This window comes from Oncorhynchus kisutch, linkage group LG19, assembly GCF_002021735.2.
Source record: "Oncorhynchus kisutch isolate 150728-3 linkage group LG19, Okis_V2, whole genome shotgun sequence".
NCBI lineage: Eukaryota > Metazoa > Chordata > Actinopteri > Salmoniformes > Salmonidae > Oncorhynchus > Oncorhynchus kisutch.
The window spans coordinates 19,935,699-19,953,518 of NC_034192.2; the positions used below are offsets into that span (position 1 = coordinate 19,935,699).

The 17,820-nt window shown below is 40.2% G+C and overlaps 1 protein-coding gene across 4 annotated transcripts in view; it reads left to right on the plus strand.

Moving 5' to 3' along the window:
- Positions 1-17,820, plus strand: part of LOC109864423 (stromal interaction molecule 1) — a 199,995-nt gene that overhangs the window by 163,764 nt on the left and 18,411 nt on the right. For all 4 annotated transcript variants that reach the window (XM_020452204.2, XM_020452207.2, XM_031797671.1 and 1 more), the window contains exons 8-9: positions 10,840-11,017; positions 17,191-17,358. In XM_020452204.2, coding sequence (XP_020307793.1) covers positions 10,840-11,017; positions 17,191-17,358 — 346 coding nt within the window. The remainder of the gene's footprint in view (positions 1-10,839; positions 11,018-17,190; positions 17,359-17,820) is intronic.

The following is a 17,820-nucleotide window of genomic DNA, read 5'->3' on the forward strand; positions in this document are numbered from 1 at the left end:
GGTGTGACAGTATTTGATTTGCCCCAAGCATAACACTTTTTTGCAGTATTACTTTAGTGCCTTGTTTCTAACAGGATGCATGTTTTGGAATATATCTATTCTGTACAGGCTTACTTCTTTTCACTCTGTTAATTAGGTTAGTATTGTGGAGTAACTACAATGTTTTTGACCCATCCTCAGTTTTTTCTGCAACTGTTTGTCACCATTGACCTCATGGTGAAATCCCTGAGCAGTCTCCTTCCTCTCCGACAACTGAGTTAGTGACACCATCAAAAGTGTAATTAATAACTTCACCATACTCAAATGGATATTCAATGTCCCCCCCCATCTACCAAAAGGAGCCCTTCTTTGAGACGCATTGGAAAACCTCCCTTGTCTTTGTGTTTGAATATGCTGGACTGAGAGACCTTCCAGATATCTCTGGACCCCACATATAGAATTGAGGTATCCATTAACAAATCATGTTAAAGACTATTATTGCACACGGAGTGAGACCATGCAACTTATTATGTGACTTGTTAAGGTCATTTTTACTTGTGAACTTATTTAGGCTTGCCATAACAAAGGGTTTGAATACTTATTGACTCAAGTCATTTCAGCTTTACATTTTGTATTAATTTGTAAATATATATATATATTTAAAAAAAACATAATTCTACTTTGACATGAGGTGGTATTGTGTGTAGGCCAGTGACAAAAAAAATCTCAATTGAATCCATTTTAAATTCAGAATGTAACAACAAAATGTGATGCACGTGCAAAGAACGTGTATGAGGGTGCTAGCCTCCTTTTAGCCTGCCTGTGATTGGTCTGAGTCAGCACGTAGTCACTTTGTGAAGACAAATGTAGGAGTCAGAATGGGTCACTATTTATTTCATTAAATATCTCGATTTGTAGCAAACTTTTAAATAATTCATTGGGGATCGAATTTGATCAAAATAAACACATTTTCATGGCCAAAACGTCCGTCTAAAAATGTTGGAGGGGGGGGCGGCGGTGTTCTCCCAATCGTAATTTACATAGGCTTTCTAGAGCAGACCAGGGCTTTTGACACCGCTTGGTCCAGCAAGGCTGGTGACTTCACACTCCAGACCGGACATTGGGGGCCTGCTGTCAGTGCTTAGTGACGTGGGGTTCTGTCTGAGGCCCTTACATGGGAAAATACCAGCCAGTTCTCTGAGAATACAGCCAGACTGTCTCAAACCATAACACACGCACATACACACACACACACACACACACTGTTTTATTACATTATGTAACCATGGGCCTGCTGCAGGCTCAAATCCTGGTAATGTCAGATCTGTCAAATAAAGATGATGGTCTGTAAGGTTTAGCTCTCTGCAGACAGAGACATCGTTCAGTTCACCTCTGGACCAACCAGGTTATTTCTGTAAAATGTAAATGTTCTCAATAGTATACCTGGCTAAATAAAGGTTCAATGAATGACAGTATGGTCTGGTCTTATATCACATGAACAACAACAAGAATCACAAGAAAGTGTGGAACTATCATTTTGCCTACTACAAATGATAAACACAGAGTCATCATTATTATTTTTTAAATTGATGTTTTACTGTCACATACACTGTATACGTGCAGTGCAATGTGTTGTTTTACAGGGTCAGCCATAGTAGTACAGTGCCCCTGGAGCAAATTAGGGTTAAGTGCCTTGCTCAAGGGCACATCAACACTCTCCCTTCTCTCCATGGAGACCATGCAGGTAACACACACACACACAGAAATGCACATGCAGACACAAACCGGGATCAACCCATAGTTCCACTCTATTCCCTCTAGCTAGTCCCTTTGTTCTCTATGAAAGGGTGTGTCCCCTCTCAAAATATATCTCTCTCTTTCATTCTAGAGATATACCCCCCCTCTCTATCTCATAAAATACACACAGTCACGTGCAGGCTCAAAAACATGTATCTCCATTCCCTCAATACCCCCAACTGTCACCCCTTTCTCCTCCCCTCCCCTGCTCTGCTCTCCCTCCCCACTTTCTATCCCCTTAATTGAATCTCTCCAGTCTTTCTGGCTCTGTGGAGAGCATGTCTGTCTGCTTGTCTGTCTGCCTGTCTGTTTTTGTGACTTTTGATCTCCCAAGGCTGCTCTCTGTCCTCCTGTTGGCTCCCCCTGCTGTTACTAGTTGTAGAACATCCTCCCACTACTTATATGGGCGATATTGGTGTTTTGTTTCTTACTGAAACTTTGCCAGGAAGTAGACTAAACTAAACTACTCATTCCTTATCAGTTATATTGATATGTCCATTTTTAGATAACAGGATTGTTTTGTTTGATTTATTTTCACCAAAGAAAACAAGTGATAGACAACCAGGGCTGACCCCAATTAGTCGATAATAATTAATTAATAATGACAATAGTTTCTCAATGTATTTGAAAAATCTTTCCAGGTCTCTCCCTTTTGATAACCACTCAGCGTGAAAGGAAAAATGTCATGCTCTGATCCAGTGGAAACATAAAATAGGCTTCTTATCAGTGCTTATCAGTGCTTGACTTGGACTGAAATGGGTTCCGGTACTCATTTTGGGTGCTGGTACTGTTTATATTTAGATGCAAGAGCTCCAGAATATTTTTGAGCTAATATTCTATAAGAGGAACAGGAACTCAAGCAGTATAATATTTGAGGTGTCGGTACTCGGCTCCGGTGAGCTCCTGCCCAAATCAAGCACTGCTTCCTATCCCTTGCGCAAATAGACTCCAGCTGTGTCTGTCCCGAGCTCACTAGCACAGGAAACTCTGAGGGCCCAGATTATTTTATACAATGTTGCAAGTTCTCTAGCTGCAAACTTTGGGTGCACTCAAATTAATAGTTTAAACAATGTTTAAAGTTTGGCTACACATTGCCTGTCTGCAACAATTCAATTTATACAATATTTATTTTTAATCCAGATCATTTTTACCTGCAGGCTGCAAAAAAAAGGGCTTTATATAGGCTATTTTTACATTGTTGGCAATGGCAATAGAAGTTACTTTTTAGGTTTGTATAATTTTCATTTAGATTTGGATCGAATTTTGATTAAGCATATGACACTGATTTTGAGATATGAAGACATTATTATAAGTTAAATGAAACTGTTCCACAAACATTTGCATATGAAAACCATAAGGGGCACCCTCTGTAGAAATGGCACCAGAGGAGATGGCTGCTGTTCTACAGTCTCCTAACCAATTGTGCTATTCTGTGTTTTTTTCTGGATCACCTGTACTCCACACACAGAGACGCATACAAAGCTCTCCCTCGCCCTCCATTTGGTAAATCCGACCACAACTCTATCCTCTTGATTCCTGCCTACAAGCGAAAATGAAAGCAGGAAGCACCAGTGACTCGGTCTATAAAAAAGTGGTCAGATGAAGCAGATGCTAAACTACAGGACTGCTTTGCTTTCACAGCTTGGAACATTTTCCGGGATTCTTCCGATGACATTGAGGAATACACCACATCAGTCACTGGCTTTATCAATAAGTGCATTGAGGACGTCATCCCTACTGTGACTGTACGTACATACCCCAACCAGAAGCCATGGATTACAGGCAACATTCGCACTGAGCTGCCGCTTTCAAGGTGCGGGACTCTAACCCGGAAGCTTACAAGAAATCCCGCTATGCCCTGCGACGAATCACATTGGTATCATCAGCAAAGAGAATGGGAAGTACAGTAGAAACCCCAGCAGCAAGGTCATTGATATACACTGAACACATTTCGTGCACAAATTTGTTTATCCCTGTTACTGAGCATTTCTCATTTGCCAAGATAATCCATCCACGTGACAGGTGTAGCATATCAAGAAGCTGATTAAACAGCATGATCATTACACATGTGCAACTTCTGCTGGGGACAAAAGGCCACTTTAGAATGTTCAGTTTTGTCACACAACACTATGCCACAGATGTCTGAAGTTTATAGGGAGCGTGCAACTGGCACGCTGACTGCAGGATTGTCCACCAGAGCTGTTGCCAGAGTATTGAATGTTCATTTCTCCAGATGAACTGGTCAGTCTGTGGTCTTATAGATGAGGAGATACAGATAGATGGAGTATAAAGTATTCAACAAGTCAGATGAACTGGTCAGTCGGTGGTCTTACAGATGAGGAGATACAGAGGAACTGGTCAGTCTATGGTCTTATAGATGAGGGGATACAGATAGATGGAGTGTAAAATATGTCGGTCTGTGGTTCTCACATAAGTTTATGTTGTAATTAATGTTGGCTTCATTAATATCTAACGGGTTAAAAACCATGTTATCAGAGTTGATATCCTTGGCTTCATTAACCTCTTGAATCTAGGGGACAGTATTTTCAGGACAAGATGCTAGAATATGCATATAATTGACAGCTTAGGATAGAAAAGACTCTAAAGTTTCCAAAACTGTAAAAATATTATCTGTGAGTATAACAGAACTGATATTGCAGGCGAAAGCCTGAGAAACATCCAAACAGGAAGGGACTCTTATTTAGAAGGCTCTGCGTTCCTATGCACCGCTATTGATCAGTGAATGAGATATCAACCAGATTCCTTTTTCTATGGCTTCCCTAATGTGTCTAGTGTCACAATACATAGTTTCAGGCTTTTATTTTGAAAAATGAGCCTGAACGTCAACATTGCGTCAGTGGTCAGCTGAAGTGTTTTGTGCGTGAAGGACAAATGCGGCCATTGTTTCTCTCTATCCTATTAAGAAGCCACCAGTCCCGGTTGATATATTATCAAAGAGATATTTGAAAAACACCTTGAGGATTGATTATAAACAACATTTGCCATGTTTCTGTCGATATTATGGAGCTAATTTGGAATATTTTTCGGCGTTGTAGTGACCGCAATTTCCGGTCGATTTCTCAGCCAAACGTGAAGAACAAACGGAGCTCTTTCGCCTACAAAAATAATATTTTTGGAAAAAAGGAACATTTGCTATCTGACTGGGAGTCTCTTGAGTGAAAACATCCGAAGCTCATCCAAGGTAAACGATTTAATTTGATTGCTTTTCTGATTTTCTTGACCAGGTTGCCTGCTGCTAGCTAGTCATAATGCTATGCTAGGCTATCGATAAACTTACACAAATGCTTGTCTTGCTTTGGCTGTAAAGCATTTTTTCAAAATCTGAGATGATAGGGTGATTAACAAAAGGCTAAGCTGTGTTTCAATATATTTCACTTGTGATTTCATGAATAGGAATATTTTCTAGTAATATTTATGTCCATTGCGTTATGCTAATTAGTGTCAGTTGATGATTACGCTTCCGGACCCGGGATGGGTTGTAATCAAGATTAATATCTAACGGGTTAGCTTGTTATGGCTGCAATCCTGCTAACTGGATCGATATGACAACTACCAGTGAAAATAGAGGGCGCCAAATTCAAACCACAGAAATCTCATAATTACAATTCCTAAAACATACTTGTGTCTTATATCATTTTAAAGTTAATCTTGTTGTTAATCCCACCAAAGTGTCCGATTTCAAATATGCTTTTCAGCAAAAGCACTACAAACGATTATGTTAGGTCTCCACCAAACCACAATAAGCACAGCCATTTTCCAGCGAATTTAGCATTCACAAAAAGCAGAAATAGAGATAAAATGTATCACTAACCTTGAATTATCTTCATCAGATGACACTCATAGGACTTAATGTTACACAATACATGCATGTTTTGTTTGATAAAGTTCATATTTCTATAAAAAAATCTGAGTTTACATTGGCGTATTAGATTCACTAGTTCCAAAAATATCAAGTGATTTTGCATAGCCACATCGTTTCAACAGAAATACTCATCATAAATGTAGATGATAATACAAATTATACACATGGAATTATAGATATACCTCTCCTTAATGCAACCGCTGTGTCAGAATTCAAAAAAAGTTTACAGAAAAAGCCACCCATGCAATAATATGAGACGGAGCTCAGAAAAGTAGCCAAATTAGCCGCCATGTTGGAGTCAACAGAAACCAGAAAATACATGATAAATGTTTCCTTACCTTTGATGAACTTCATCAGAATGCAGTCCTAGGAATCCCAGGTCCACAATAAATGCTTGATTTGTTCGAAAATGTCCGTCATTTATGTCCAATTAGCTACTTTGGTTAGCGCGTTTGGTCACAATTCCAAAGTCACACTATAACGTGACGAAATGTCCAAAAGTTCCGTAACAGTCAGTAGAAACATGTCAAACGATGTACTGAATCAATCTTTAGAATGTTGTTTACATATATCTTGAATAACATTCCAACCGGAGAATTAGAATGACTTCAGATGACCGGTGGAATGCAGGTCCTTCCCCTGTGAACGCGCATGGTCAACTCATGGCAGTGGTGACTATTTCCTGTCCCATTCAACCCCCGTTCACATTAGAGTCATCATACAAAGTTCTATTGCCTGTTGACATCTAGTGGAAGGCGTAGGAAGTGAAAACTCATCCATATCTCGCTGTAATTTCAATGAGAGCTTGGTTGAAAATCTGCCACCCCCAGAAAAAATACAAACAGGAAGTGGAATTTCTCAGGTTTTTGCCTGCAATATGAGTTCTGTTATACTCACAGACATAATTCAAACAGTTTTAGAAACTTCAGAGTGTTTCCTATCCAATATTAATAATATGCATATTTTAACAACTGAGACTGAGGAGCTGGCCGTTTACAATGGGCACCTTTTCATCCAAGCTACTCAATACTGCCCCTGCAGCCATAAAAAGTTAAAGACCATGTTATCAGAGTTGATATCCTTGGCTTCATTAATATCTAACGGGTTAAAGACCTTGTTATCAGAGTTGATATCCTTGGCTTCATTAATATCTAACGGGTTAAAGACCATGTTATCAGAGTTGATATCCTTGGCTTCATTTATATCTAATGGGTTAAAGACCATGTTATCTGAGTTGATATCCTTGGCTTCATTAATATCTAATGGGTTAAAGACCATGTTATCAGAGTTGATATCCTTGGCTTCATTAATATCTAACGGGTTAAAGACCATGTTATCAGAGTTGATATCCTTGGCTTAATTTATATCTAACGGGTTAAAGACCATGTTATCAGAGTTGATATCCTTGGCTTCATTAATATCTAACGGGTTAAAGACCATGTTATCAGTTGATATCCTGCCTATCTAAGAGAGATACACTGTCGGAATCATCCAGAGAATGGAACAGAAACATAGAAGTGCATGCCTCACATTTCCAATACAACCTAACATTTGTGTTAGTTTTATCAATAGGGGTGCACTTTCTATGGAATGTCCATTAACACAGTCCACAACACCACTGAAGACTTCAGAGGGTTATAACATTTAGAGCAAATCAGTTGACTTTAGCGGAGTCACTTGCCATAGGCCTACGAGAGGGGGGGGGGGTGAACTACCAGCTGATCATACTTCAGGTGTGCAATGTTGCCTTTTTTTATTCTTCAATTAGTCGTGGCAGCAGTTATTTTATTTTGAGGCGTACCTATTCCAAGAAGTCTTCATTGATGAAGATTTTGGTTCCCTTCAGGCTCTCCTGAGAATCTTCTCCTTGTCTTTTGAACCTGATCAGTTTCACCACTATAGCAAAGAAAGTGAAATTCCTATGCACCCTCTCCATTTTGAGTTGATCTGCCAGGAGTCTCTTGGCCTTGACTTCTGTGTTTCAGTCTTTACAGCCTCAATTCCATCAATTAAAATGTTATTGTGCCTTGATTGTTTTTTTTTGGAAAAGTGCTTGTCAAGTGTTGTTTGGAAAATTGCGAAATCCTCAGACATGAGTTTAAATGCGATCTGGCTGGTTACTCCACCTCCGACTGCATAAATTCCAAACTGTGTTTAAATTCCATTACATCCTTAAACAGATCATCAACCCTTTTGTTGGTAGAATCCATAAAGAGTTGCAGGACGGACTTAAAGTTATTTTCCTGCAGATCTATTTGATATTTATAGAACTCTTTTTGTTGATCGAGCTGTTCATGGAGAGTAGTACTTAATACATATTCCTCTACTGCATTGAGTTTTGCAGCATTTTCCTGTCTAGTATTACAAGCGTGTTGTGAGCTACAATGTGTTTGTGAACACAGCCCACACCCCACCTCCCAAAAAACAAGCTACGCAAGTGAAATGGCAAACACACACAAGCAACATTATGATAAACAGATAGAAAGCGGAGAACTTGCAGTATGCGGGGCAGTAAGCCAAAAACACTGGTCAAAGATGCAGTGGTCGGAGCATTCGCTTACTCACAGAATGAGCAGCATGAATGATGTTAGAGTCCTTCCGGGTGAAGAGTAGTGCATTAATCCTCCTCTTGGAACTACCCATCCCGGATCCGGGAGAATTGTCATGAACTACACTAATTAGCATAGCGCAAAGGTCAAAAAATATTACTAGAAAATATTCATATTCATGAAATCACAAGTGAAATATAGTGAAACACAGCTTAGCCTTTTGTTAATCACCCTCTCATCTCAGCGTTTGAAATTATGCTTTACAGCCAAAGCAAGACAAGCATTTGTGTAAGTTTATCAATAGCCTAGCATAGCATTATGTCCAGCTAGCAGCAGGAAGCTTGGTCACGAAAATCAGAAAAGCAATCAAATTAACCTTTGACCTTTGTTTACCTTTGATGATCTTCAGATGTTTTCACTGACGAGACTCCCAGTTAGACAGCAAATGTTCCTTTTGTTCCATAAAAATTATTTTTATACCCAAAATACCTCCGTTTGTTGGTCACATTATGTTGAGAAATCCACCGGAAATAGAGGTCACGACAACGCCGAATTATATCCGTATAATAATCAACCCTCAAGGTGTTTTTCAAATATCTATTCGATAATATATAAACCGGGACAATTGGCTTTTCAGTAGGAGCGAGAGGAAAAATTACTACCTCTGTCTTTTACGCAAGAATCACTCTGAAAGGCCTCAGCTGGCCACTTACACAATGTAGTCGTTTAAGCTCATTCTTCAACATAAAGGCGTGAAACTACGTCAAAAGGCTGTAGACACCTTGGGAATACGTAGAAAAAGGAATCTGGTTGATATCCCTTTCAATGGCCAATAGGGGTGCATAGGAACACAACAGTTTCAAAATTAGAGGCACTTCCTGATTGGATTTTCCTCAGGGTTTCGCCTGCAATATCAGTTCTGTTATACTCACAGACAATATTTGACAGTTTTGGAAACTTTAGAATGTTTTCGATCCTAATCTGTCAATTATATGCATATTCTAGCATCTGGTCCTGAGAAATAGGCAGTTTACTTTGGGAACGTTATTTTTCCCCCAAAAAAAATAGTGCCCCCTAGTTTCAAGAGGATCCTCTCTCTATTTCACTCTTTCACTTTTTCTCTGTCTTCCCTTCATCTCCTGTGTCGTGTCTTTACTATCATTAAACTGAAGGCTTCGTTTTTATCAAAGATTCTCTGTAATTAGTTACTCGTTTAAACTGAATAATCATGTAACTGTAATTAACTAGGAAGTTGGGGCACCAAGGAAAGTATTCAGATTACAAAGTTATAATTTCCCAATATAACCTTTCAGATATTTTCATATCTGATCAATGAATTAATGGTTAATTAATTATTTACTTTACCTCACGTTAGTCTCATTCCAAACGTCGTAAATTGTTGGTTATCTGCATGAACCCAGTTTTCACTATGAGTCATCCATACATCAATTGTCTTAAATATTTTTTTTATTACTAACTAAGTAATTCACAGAAATGCTTAAACAAACAGTAAATATGGTTACATGAAATTATAGAATGTGGACTGACCCGGCATGGCGGCTTGTTTGACAAAAGGGGAATGGGGGTTTTAACAAGAAGTCACTACAGAGGTAATTATAACAATTAAAATGCTAATCCTTTACACATAAAAGCTCACTCATTCGGGAACAATTGCAATCAATATATATATTTACACTCAGTATGTCGTCTTGATCGCTGTTGAAAAGTCTTTCTTTTGAAGAATTGTCCGTCTCTCTCCCACTCTCTCTCCTGTCTTGGTTAGAGGGGATAGTTCAAAGTGACATTCGTTATAGAATGGATGTTTCGGCGGTTGTCGTTCTTCGCGTTCAATGATACCGAATTCCTAGCTGCAGACTAGTAATCAATATCAAAGACTTGTTCTTATTCTGTCAGTATCGATATTCTTAGACTTTAACCACGTGGTATGTTTAAAAAGATTCAGCAATGGTCTACACCTTTAGCCCTCTCGTAATTGCGGTAAGCTTGGTCTGCTGATAATTTCTCAAAGTTGGGTTTTATTCGGAATGGCAGAAGAGGGCTGTCACAGGATGCCTGACCCTAACTGGGCTCAGGGGCGGTCCTCTGATTTAGTTCAAATCAAAAGGGAATTGTATTTTTCTTCATTAAACAGTCCACAATCATATTACACAATTATACAAACAGTATCATACTCACTCATTCATCTTATACAACAATTGGATGTAAACCTCATATCTGAGGCTATTATATAAACAGCGTTATGGTAATGTGGCCACACCGTCTCTCTTGAGCTTCCCAAGTTGTGCCAAACGGACCAGTTCGTAGCTGGATTCTTCGCCGATCTTTCACACTTTCTCTGGAACATGAAATTTGTTCGTACCTCAAGTTCTGTGAGGTGGTAGGATTTCCTTTGTCTCCATGAAAAACTACTCTATAACTGTGTGTCCATGAGGGCTTCTCAGGAATTTACGACCTCTGACCACAGCAGTCTGGTTGTAGAAGCAGAGAGCGGGGGATGGTGCTCGCTGTACTCAAAGAGGGCAACATCATGACACCTGCCACTATGTTCTTTTGCCCTCTCTTTCTCATCTCTCGCTCTCTCACTCTCCCCATCTCTCCTTCTCTCTGTAGGTTGCAGATCGCCCAGGAGGAGCATCGTAGTGTGGAGGTTGAGAAGGTAACGTTGGAGCAACGTCTGAGGGACGAGATCAACGAAGCCAAGCAAGAGGCCCAGAGACTCGGTAAGCTACGGGAGGGAACAGAGAACGAGTGGAGCAGGCAGAAATACGCTGAGGAAGAGCTGGATCAGGTACACACACTGCATACAAACATACGTACACCTGTACATACACACACCTGTTTACACACATACACCTGTATACTGTACATACACAGCATACACACATTAACACACACACACACAAATATATATGCTTGTATACAGTGCATTTGGAATGTATTCAGACCCTGTGACTTTTTCCACATTTTGTACATTAGACTTTTTCTAAAATGGATTAAATCGTTTTTTAATACACAATATACACACAATACCCCATAACAACAAATCAAAAACAGTTTTTTTGAAATGTTTGCAAGTATATTAAAAACTCATATTACATTTACATAAGTATTCAGACGCTTTTCTCAGTACTTTGTTGAAGCGTTCCACCAAATCTTATTAATTTTAAAATGTTGATTACTTCCTCACAAAGGCCGTCAAACACCCGAGCTAACTGTCTTACCAGCTACTTCCAGATACAAATGAGAGAACACCCCATTTTACTCCCCCTAGCAGAGTTGGTTAGGCTGTTTTCATGTTATCCAGAGCGTTGGTGACTGTAACTGTGCTGCTGGCAACAGTTTAATTACACTTTTTTTGCCATATTCAACTGGTGTTGAGCGTTCGTAAATTCATCAGTTATTCTGCGCTCTGGCACATTCAAGAGTGCTCTGAAATTGGAGTAGATAGCCAGAACAAATTTACGAACGCACCCGAGGTAAACAATTAATCTTAATCCCAACTCATGAATCTGCAGGTAGATAACCAACCAGGTTCAATGTTAGCTAGCTTACATTAGGCTATAACTAGCAAAGCAAATGGCTCTCAGATACGAATAATAAGATCATATACATAACGTTAGCTTGTGAGCCAGCCAGCTATCGTTAGCTGGCTAGCTAACAGTACACATTAACTTGAAATTAAAATGTCTTTCTGTCAAAATTGGAAACGTGTAATATCTGAAAATGCAGCTAGCGAGACTATCTTACCCATAACGTTACATAATGGATGGACGCTTCTCCCTCCCTTCTCCCTGCCATGGTTGCCCTTAGTTTGAAGATGTAATCTGGAGACAGGTGTTTTCTCCATCTCCTTAGCTATCAAACTGACCAGCTCAAATAGACACAAGCGTGCTATATGGCAGACCAATCCAAACTCCTCTTTTGTCATGTCCAGCCCACTCATTCTCTCAGCCAACAATGGCTAGCAGGAAGGTTGCTGGCTTTTTCTGTGGTTAAACCAACTTAGCTCATAATTATATTTATTTATTTGTATTTACAGATGGCATACAAGTCTGTTATTAAGGCACACGAAAGTTCACATGTTCCAATAGGTATTTCCTGCAAAAAATACATTTGGATAAACTTATTTTTATGTTCAAATGGCTCTCCTGTGAAGTAGTGACCCGTGACATATGCCTAGTTTCCTGAATCAAGTCATATATGATGGGGGTTTCTGGGTTGCCAATTTTTATTTTATTTGTAATTTTTATTGCACCTTTATTTAATCAGGTGGCCAAGTTGAGAACAAGTTCTCATTTACAATTGCGACCTGGCCAAGTTAAAGCAAAGCAGTTCAACACATACAACAACACAGAGTTACACATGGAGTAAAACAAACATACAGTCAATAATACAGTAGAAAAATAAGTCTATATACGATGTGAGCAAATAAGGTGAGATAAGGGAGGTAAAGGCAAAAAAAAGGCCATGTGGCGAAGTAAATACAATATAGCAAGTAAAACACTGGAATGGTAGATTTGCATTGGAAAAATGTGCAAAGTAGAAATAAAAATAATGGGGTGCAAAGGAGAAAAATAAATAAATAAATAAATATATACAGTAGGGGAAGAGGTAGTTGTTTAGGCTAAATTATAGATGGGCTATGTACAGGGGCAGTAATATGTGAGCTGCTCTGACAGCTGGTGCTGAAAGCTAGTGAGGGAGATAAGTGTTTCCAGTTTCAGAGATTTTTGTAGTTCGTTCCAGTCATTGGCAGCAAAGAACTGGAAGGAGAGGCGGCCAAAGGAAGAATTGGTTTTAGGGGTTGACCAGAGAGATATACCTGCTGGAGCGTGTGCTACAGGTGGGTGCTGCTATGGTGACCAGCGAGCTGAGATAAGAGGGGACTTTACCTAGCAGGGTCTTGTAGATGATCTGAAGCCAGTGGGTTTGGTGACGAGTATGAAGTGAGGGCCAGCCAACGGGAGCGTACAGGTCGCAGTGGTGGGTAGTATATGGGGCTTTGGTGATAAAACAGATGGCACTGTGATAGACTTCATCCAATTTATTGAGTAGGGTATTGGAGGCTATTTTGTTAATGACATCGCCGAAGTCGAGGATCGGTAGGATGGTCAGTTTTTCGAGGGTATGTTTGGCAGCATGAGTGAAGGATGCTTTGTTTTGCGAAATAGGAAGCCAATTCTAGATTTAACTTTGGATTGGAGATGTTTGATGTGAGTCTGGAAGGAGAGTTTACAGTCTAACCAGACACTTAGGTATTTGTAGTTGTCCACATATTCTAAGTCAGAACCGTCCAGAGTAGTGATGCTGGGCAGGAGGGCAGGTGAAGGCAGCGATCGGTTGAAGAGCATGCATTTAGTTTTACTTGTATTTAAGAGCAGTTGGAGGCCACGGAATGAGAGTTGTATGGCATTGAAGCTCGTCTGGAGGGTTGTTAACACAGTGTCCAAAGAAGGGCCAGAAGTATACAGAATGGTGTTGTCTCACCAGCAGCAAGAGCGACATCATTGATGTATACAGAGAAGAGAGTCGGCCCAATAATTGAACCCTGTGACACTCCCATAGAGACTGCCAGAGGCCCGGACAACAGGCCCTCCGATTTGACATAGTGAACTCTATCAGAGAAGTAGTTGGTGACCCAGGCGAGGCAATCATTTGAGAAACCAAAGCTATCGAGTCTGCCGATGAGGATTGACAGAGTCGAAAGCCTTGGCCACGTCAATTAATACGGCTGCACAGTATTGTTTCTTATCGATGGCGGTTAAGACATCGTTTAGGACCTTGAGCGTGGCTGAGGTGCACCCATGACCAGCTCTGAAACCAGATTGCATAGCGGAGATTGGGATGCAGTGCAGTGGGATTCGAAATGGTCGGTAATCTGTTTGTTGACTTGGCTTTCGAAGACCTTAGAAAGGCAGGGTAGGATAGATATAGGTCTGTAGCAGTTTGTGTGTAGAGTGTCCCCCGCTTTGAAGAGGGGGATGACCGCAGCTGATTTCCAATTTTTGGGGATCTCAGACAAATCAAATCAAATTTATTTATATAGCCCTTCGTACATCAGCTGATATCTCAAAGTGCTGTACAGAAACCCAGCCTAAAACCCCAAACAGCAAGCAATGCAGGTGTAGAAGCACGGTGGCTAGGAAAAACTCCCTAGAAAGGCCAAAACCTAGGAAGAAACCTAGAGAGGAACCAGGCTATGTGGGGTGGCCAGTCCTCTTCTGGCTGTGCCGGGTCGAGATTATAACAGAACATGGCCAAGATGTTCCAATGTTCATAAATGACCAGCATGGTCAAATAGTAATAAGGCAGAACAGTTGAAACTGGAGCAGCAGCACGGCCAGGTGGACTGGGGACAGCAAGGAGTCATCATGTCAGGTAGTCCTGAGGCATGGTCTTAGGGCTCAGGTCCTTCGAGAGGGAGAAAGAAAGAGAGAAAGAGAGAGAGAATTAGAGAGAGCACACTTAAATTCACACAGGACACTGAATAGGACAGGAGAAGTACTCCAGATAAAACAAACTGACCCTAGCCCCCCGACACATAAACTACTGCAGCATAAATACTGGAGGCTGAGACAGGAGGGGTCAGGAGACACTGTGGCCCCATCCGAGGACACCCACGGACAGGGCCAAACAGGAAGGATATAACCCCACCCACTTTGCCAAAGCACAGCCCCCACACCACTAGAGGGATATCTTCAACCACCAACCAGACAACACGAAAGAGAGGTTGAACAGGCTAGTAATAGGGGTTGCAACAATTCCGGCATATCATTTTAGAAAGAAAGGGTCCAGATTGTCTACCCCGGCTGATTTGTAGGGGACCAGATTTTGCAGCTCTTTCAGAACATCAGATGACTGGATTTGGGAGAAGGAGAAATGGGGAATGCTTGGGCGAGTTGCTGTGGGGGAGTACAGTACAGTTGACCGGGGTAAGGGGTAGCCAGTTGGAAAGCATGGCCAGCTGTAGAAAAATGCTTATTGAAATGTTAAATTATAGTGGATTTATCGGTGGTGACAGAGTTTCCTATCAGCTGGGAGAAGGTGTTCTTATTCTCCATGGACTTTACAGCTTGAAAGCCAATGCTGCTTGAAAAGTGGTCTTCAAATTTGCAAGTTTACAATCCATAGGCAACCAATTTGAAGAAGACAATGCTCTCCAATCATTGACTGATCACTCCCAACCCATAGGAATTCCCACTCAGATGACTACTTTTAAATAGTGAAAGCCCTCAATGACAATGTCTATACCAAAATGAGTTATTTACATCTAGAGTCCTATTTATCTCTACGATTGACACTGAAACACATGTTATTTTGGCTGAATAAGGATAGGTAAACTGATCATTTAAACATCTAACAACCTAATAAAATGTTGCATAAGTAAATGTAATACTATCAATTTTGAGATTCATACAATCAACATTAAACATTTTTTTGAGAACAATAGAGATTAGATTTCTCTCAATTAAATTAAAAAATGTTGAAGATCAGGCTAAAAAACTGGTATGCAAAAAAATATATAAAAAATAAAACAGTGACACTTGGACAGATATTGACACATTCAATACTGTCTTGCACACTCTTGCCTGCATCTAGCTGATCTAGGGTGTATTCGTTAGTACAACGGTTGCAAACAAGAGTTTCTATTGGAAAAATGCAGGTATGTTTATCCCTGTTTTGTTCCGTTTGCTTCCGTTTAAGAAATGTTTTTCAACAGAATCTGTGGAATGAATACACCCCTGATCATGCGTAAGCACAGTTCACTTTCATAGCAGCCACGTTGTATTCCTTCTCACATCTATGCGATCTCCTCCTCTCACCATTTCCCTTCGTTTGTGGAATTCAATGCACAACACATCAGCTGTATGTGACCAGGCGAAAACACCTACACACAGCCTACATCGTTGTCACCATATTAGCTACGTAACGTAAGTAACGTCATAGTCAATATAGCTAATAGAAGTAGCGTGTTAGTAAACCCACTACAATCATGCAGTAACTTTACAGTGTATAGTCAATTAATAGTTTAGCAGTTACACTGGCGGGCCCCGGTGGCAATAAATTAGTAAAACCAAAAGCTTACCTTGACTTGGAAAAGTTCCAGTGTTGTGTTTGATAGCCAGCTAGCTAACATAGCATGTTTGAGTAGGGTAAACTAGCTAGCTGCATTTGCTAGCTAAGTAGATGGAAAAAATGTATACTCTCTCGCTCTCACTTATCCTTCATTTTTGAAGAAGTTCATTTGTTCAAAACTTTTCAACTATTGCATTTCTCACTCTTTGAGTCAACTATTCACCACATGTTATCCACTGCAGTGCTAGCTATCTGTAGCTTATGCTTTCAGTACTAGATTAATTCTCTGATCCATTGATTGGGTGGACAACATGTCATTTCATGCTGCAAGAGCTCTGATAGGTTGGATGACGTCCTCTGGAAGTTGTCATAATTACTGTGTAAGTCTATGGAAGGAGGTGAGAACCATGAGCCTCCTAGGTTTTGTATTGAAGTCAATGTAATCTAGCTCTCCTCCAGCTACACCATAGTGTAGCTGGGATTACTGGGATTACTGTAGACCTTCATTGCAAAACAATCTATTTTAATCAATTATTTCGTGCCGTGAATATATTTAGTATAGTTTTATCTAAAAAGGATATATCTTTTTAAATGTTTTACAATTTACATTTTTCTAAGTCACTGACGATGGTCCTCCCCTTCCTCCTCTGAGCAGCCTCCACTGACCTGCATACACACCTCTACACACACCTACACACACACATACACTCATACACACACATAACATACATTCATGTGTGTATGTCTGTGAGCGTGCATGGGTGTGTATGTGTGTGTGTATACCTGTGTGTGTCCATCTGTTTGTTTATGTGTGTATGCACGTGTGCATACGTCTGTGTGTGCGTATACCTGTGTATATACTTGTGTGTGTATGTGTGTATCCAGGTGCGTATGGCCCTGAAGAAGGCAGAGCGCGAGCTGGAGTCTCGGGCCTGCTGGTCTCCCCCTGATGCCCTTAAGACCTGGCTGCAGCTGACCCATGAGATAGAGGTCCAGTACTACAACATCAAGAAACAGAGTGCTGAGAAACAACTACTTCAGGCCAAAGAAGGGGTGAGACACGCACATACATACAGAAATCAAATCATATCAAAACATTTTGGTCACATACACATATAGTGGCAAGAAAAAGTATATGAACCCTTTGCAATTACTTGGATTTCTGCATAAATTGGTCATACAATTTTATCGGATCTTCATCTAAGTCACAACAATAGACAAACACAGTGTGCTTAAATTAATAACATACACACATTATTGTATTTTTCTTGTCTATTGAATACAATTTAAACATTCACAGTATAGGTTGGAAAAACTATGTGATCCCCTAGGCTAATGACTTCTCCAAAAGCTAATTGGAGTCAGGAGTCAGCTAACCTGGAGTCCAATCAATGAGATGAGATTGGAGATGTTGGTTAGAGCTGCCTTGCCCTATAAAAAACACTCACAAAATTTGAGTTTGCTATTCACAAGAAGCATTGCCTGATGTGAACCATGCCTCAAACAAAAGAGATC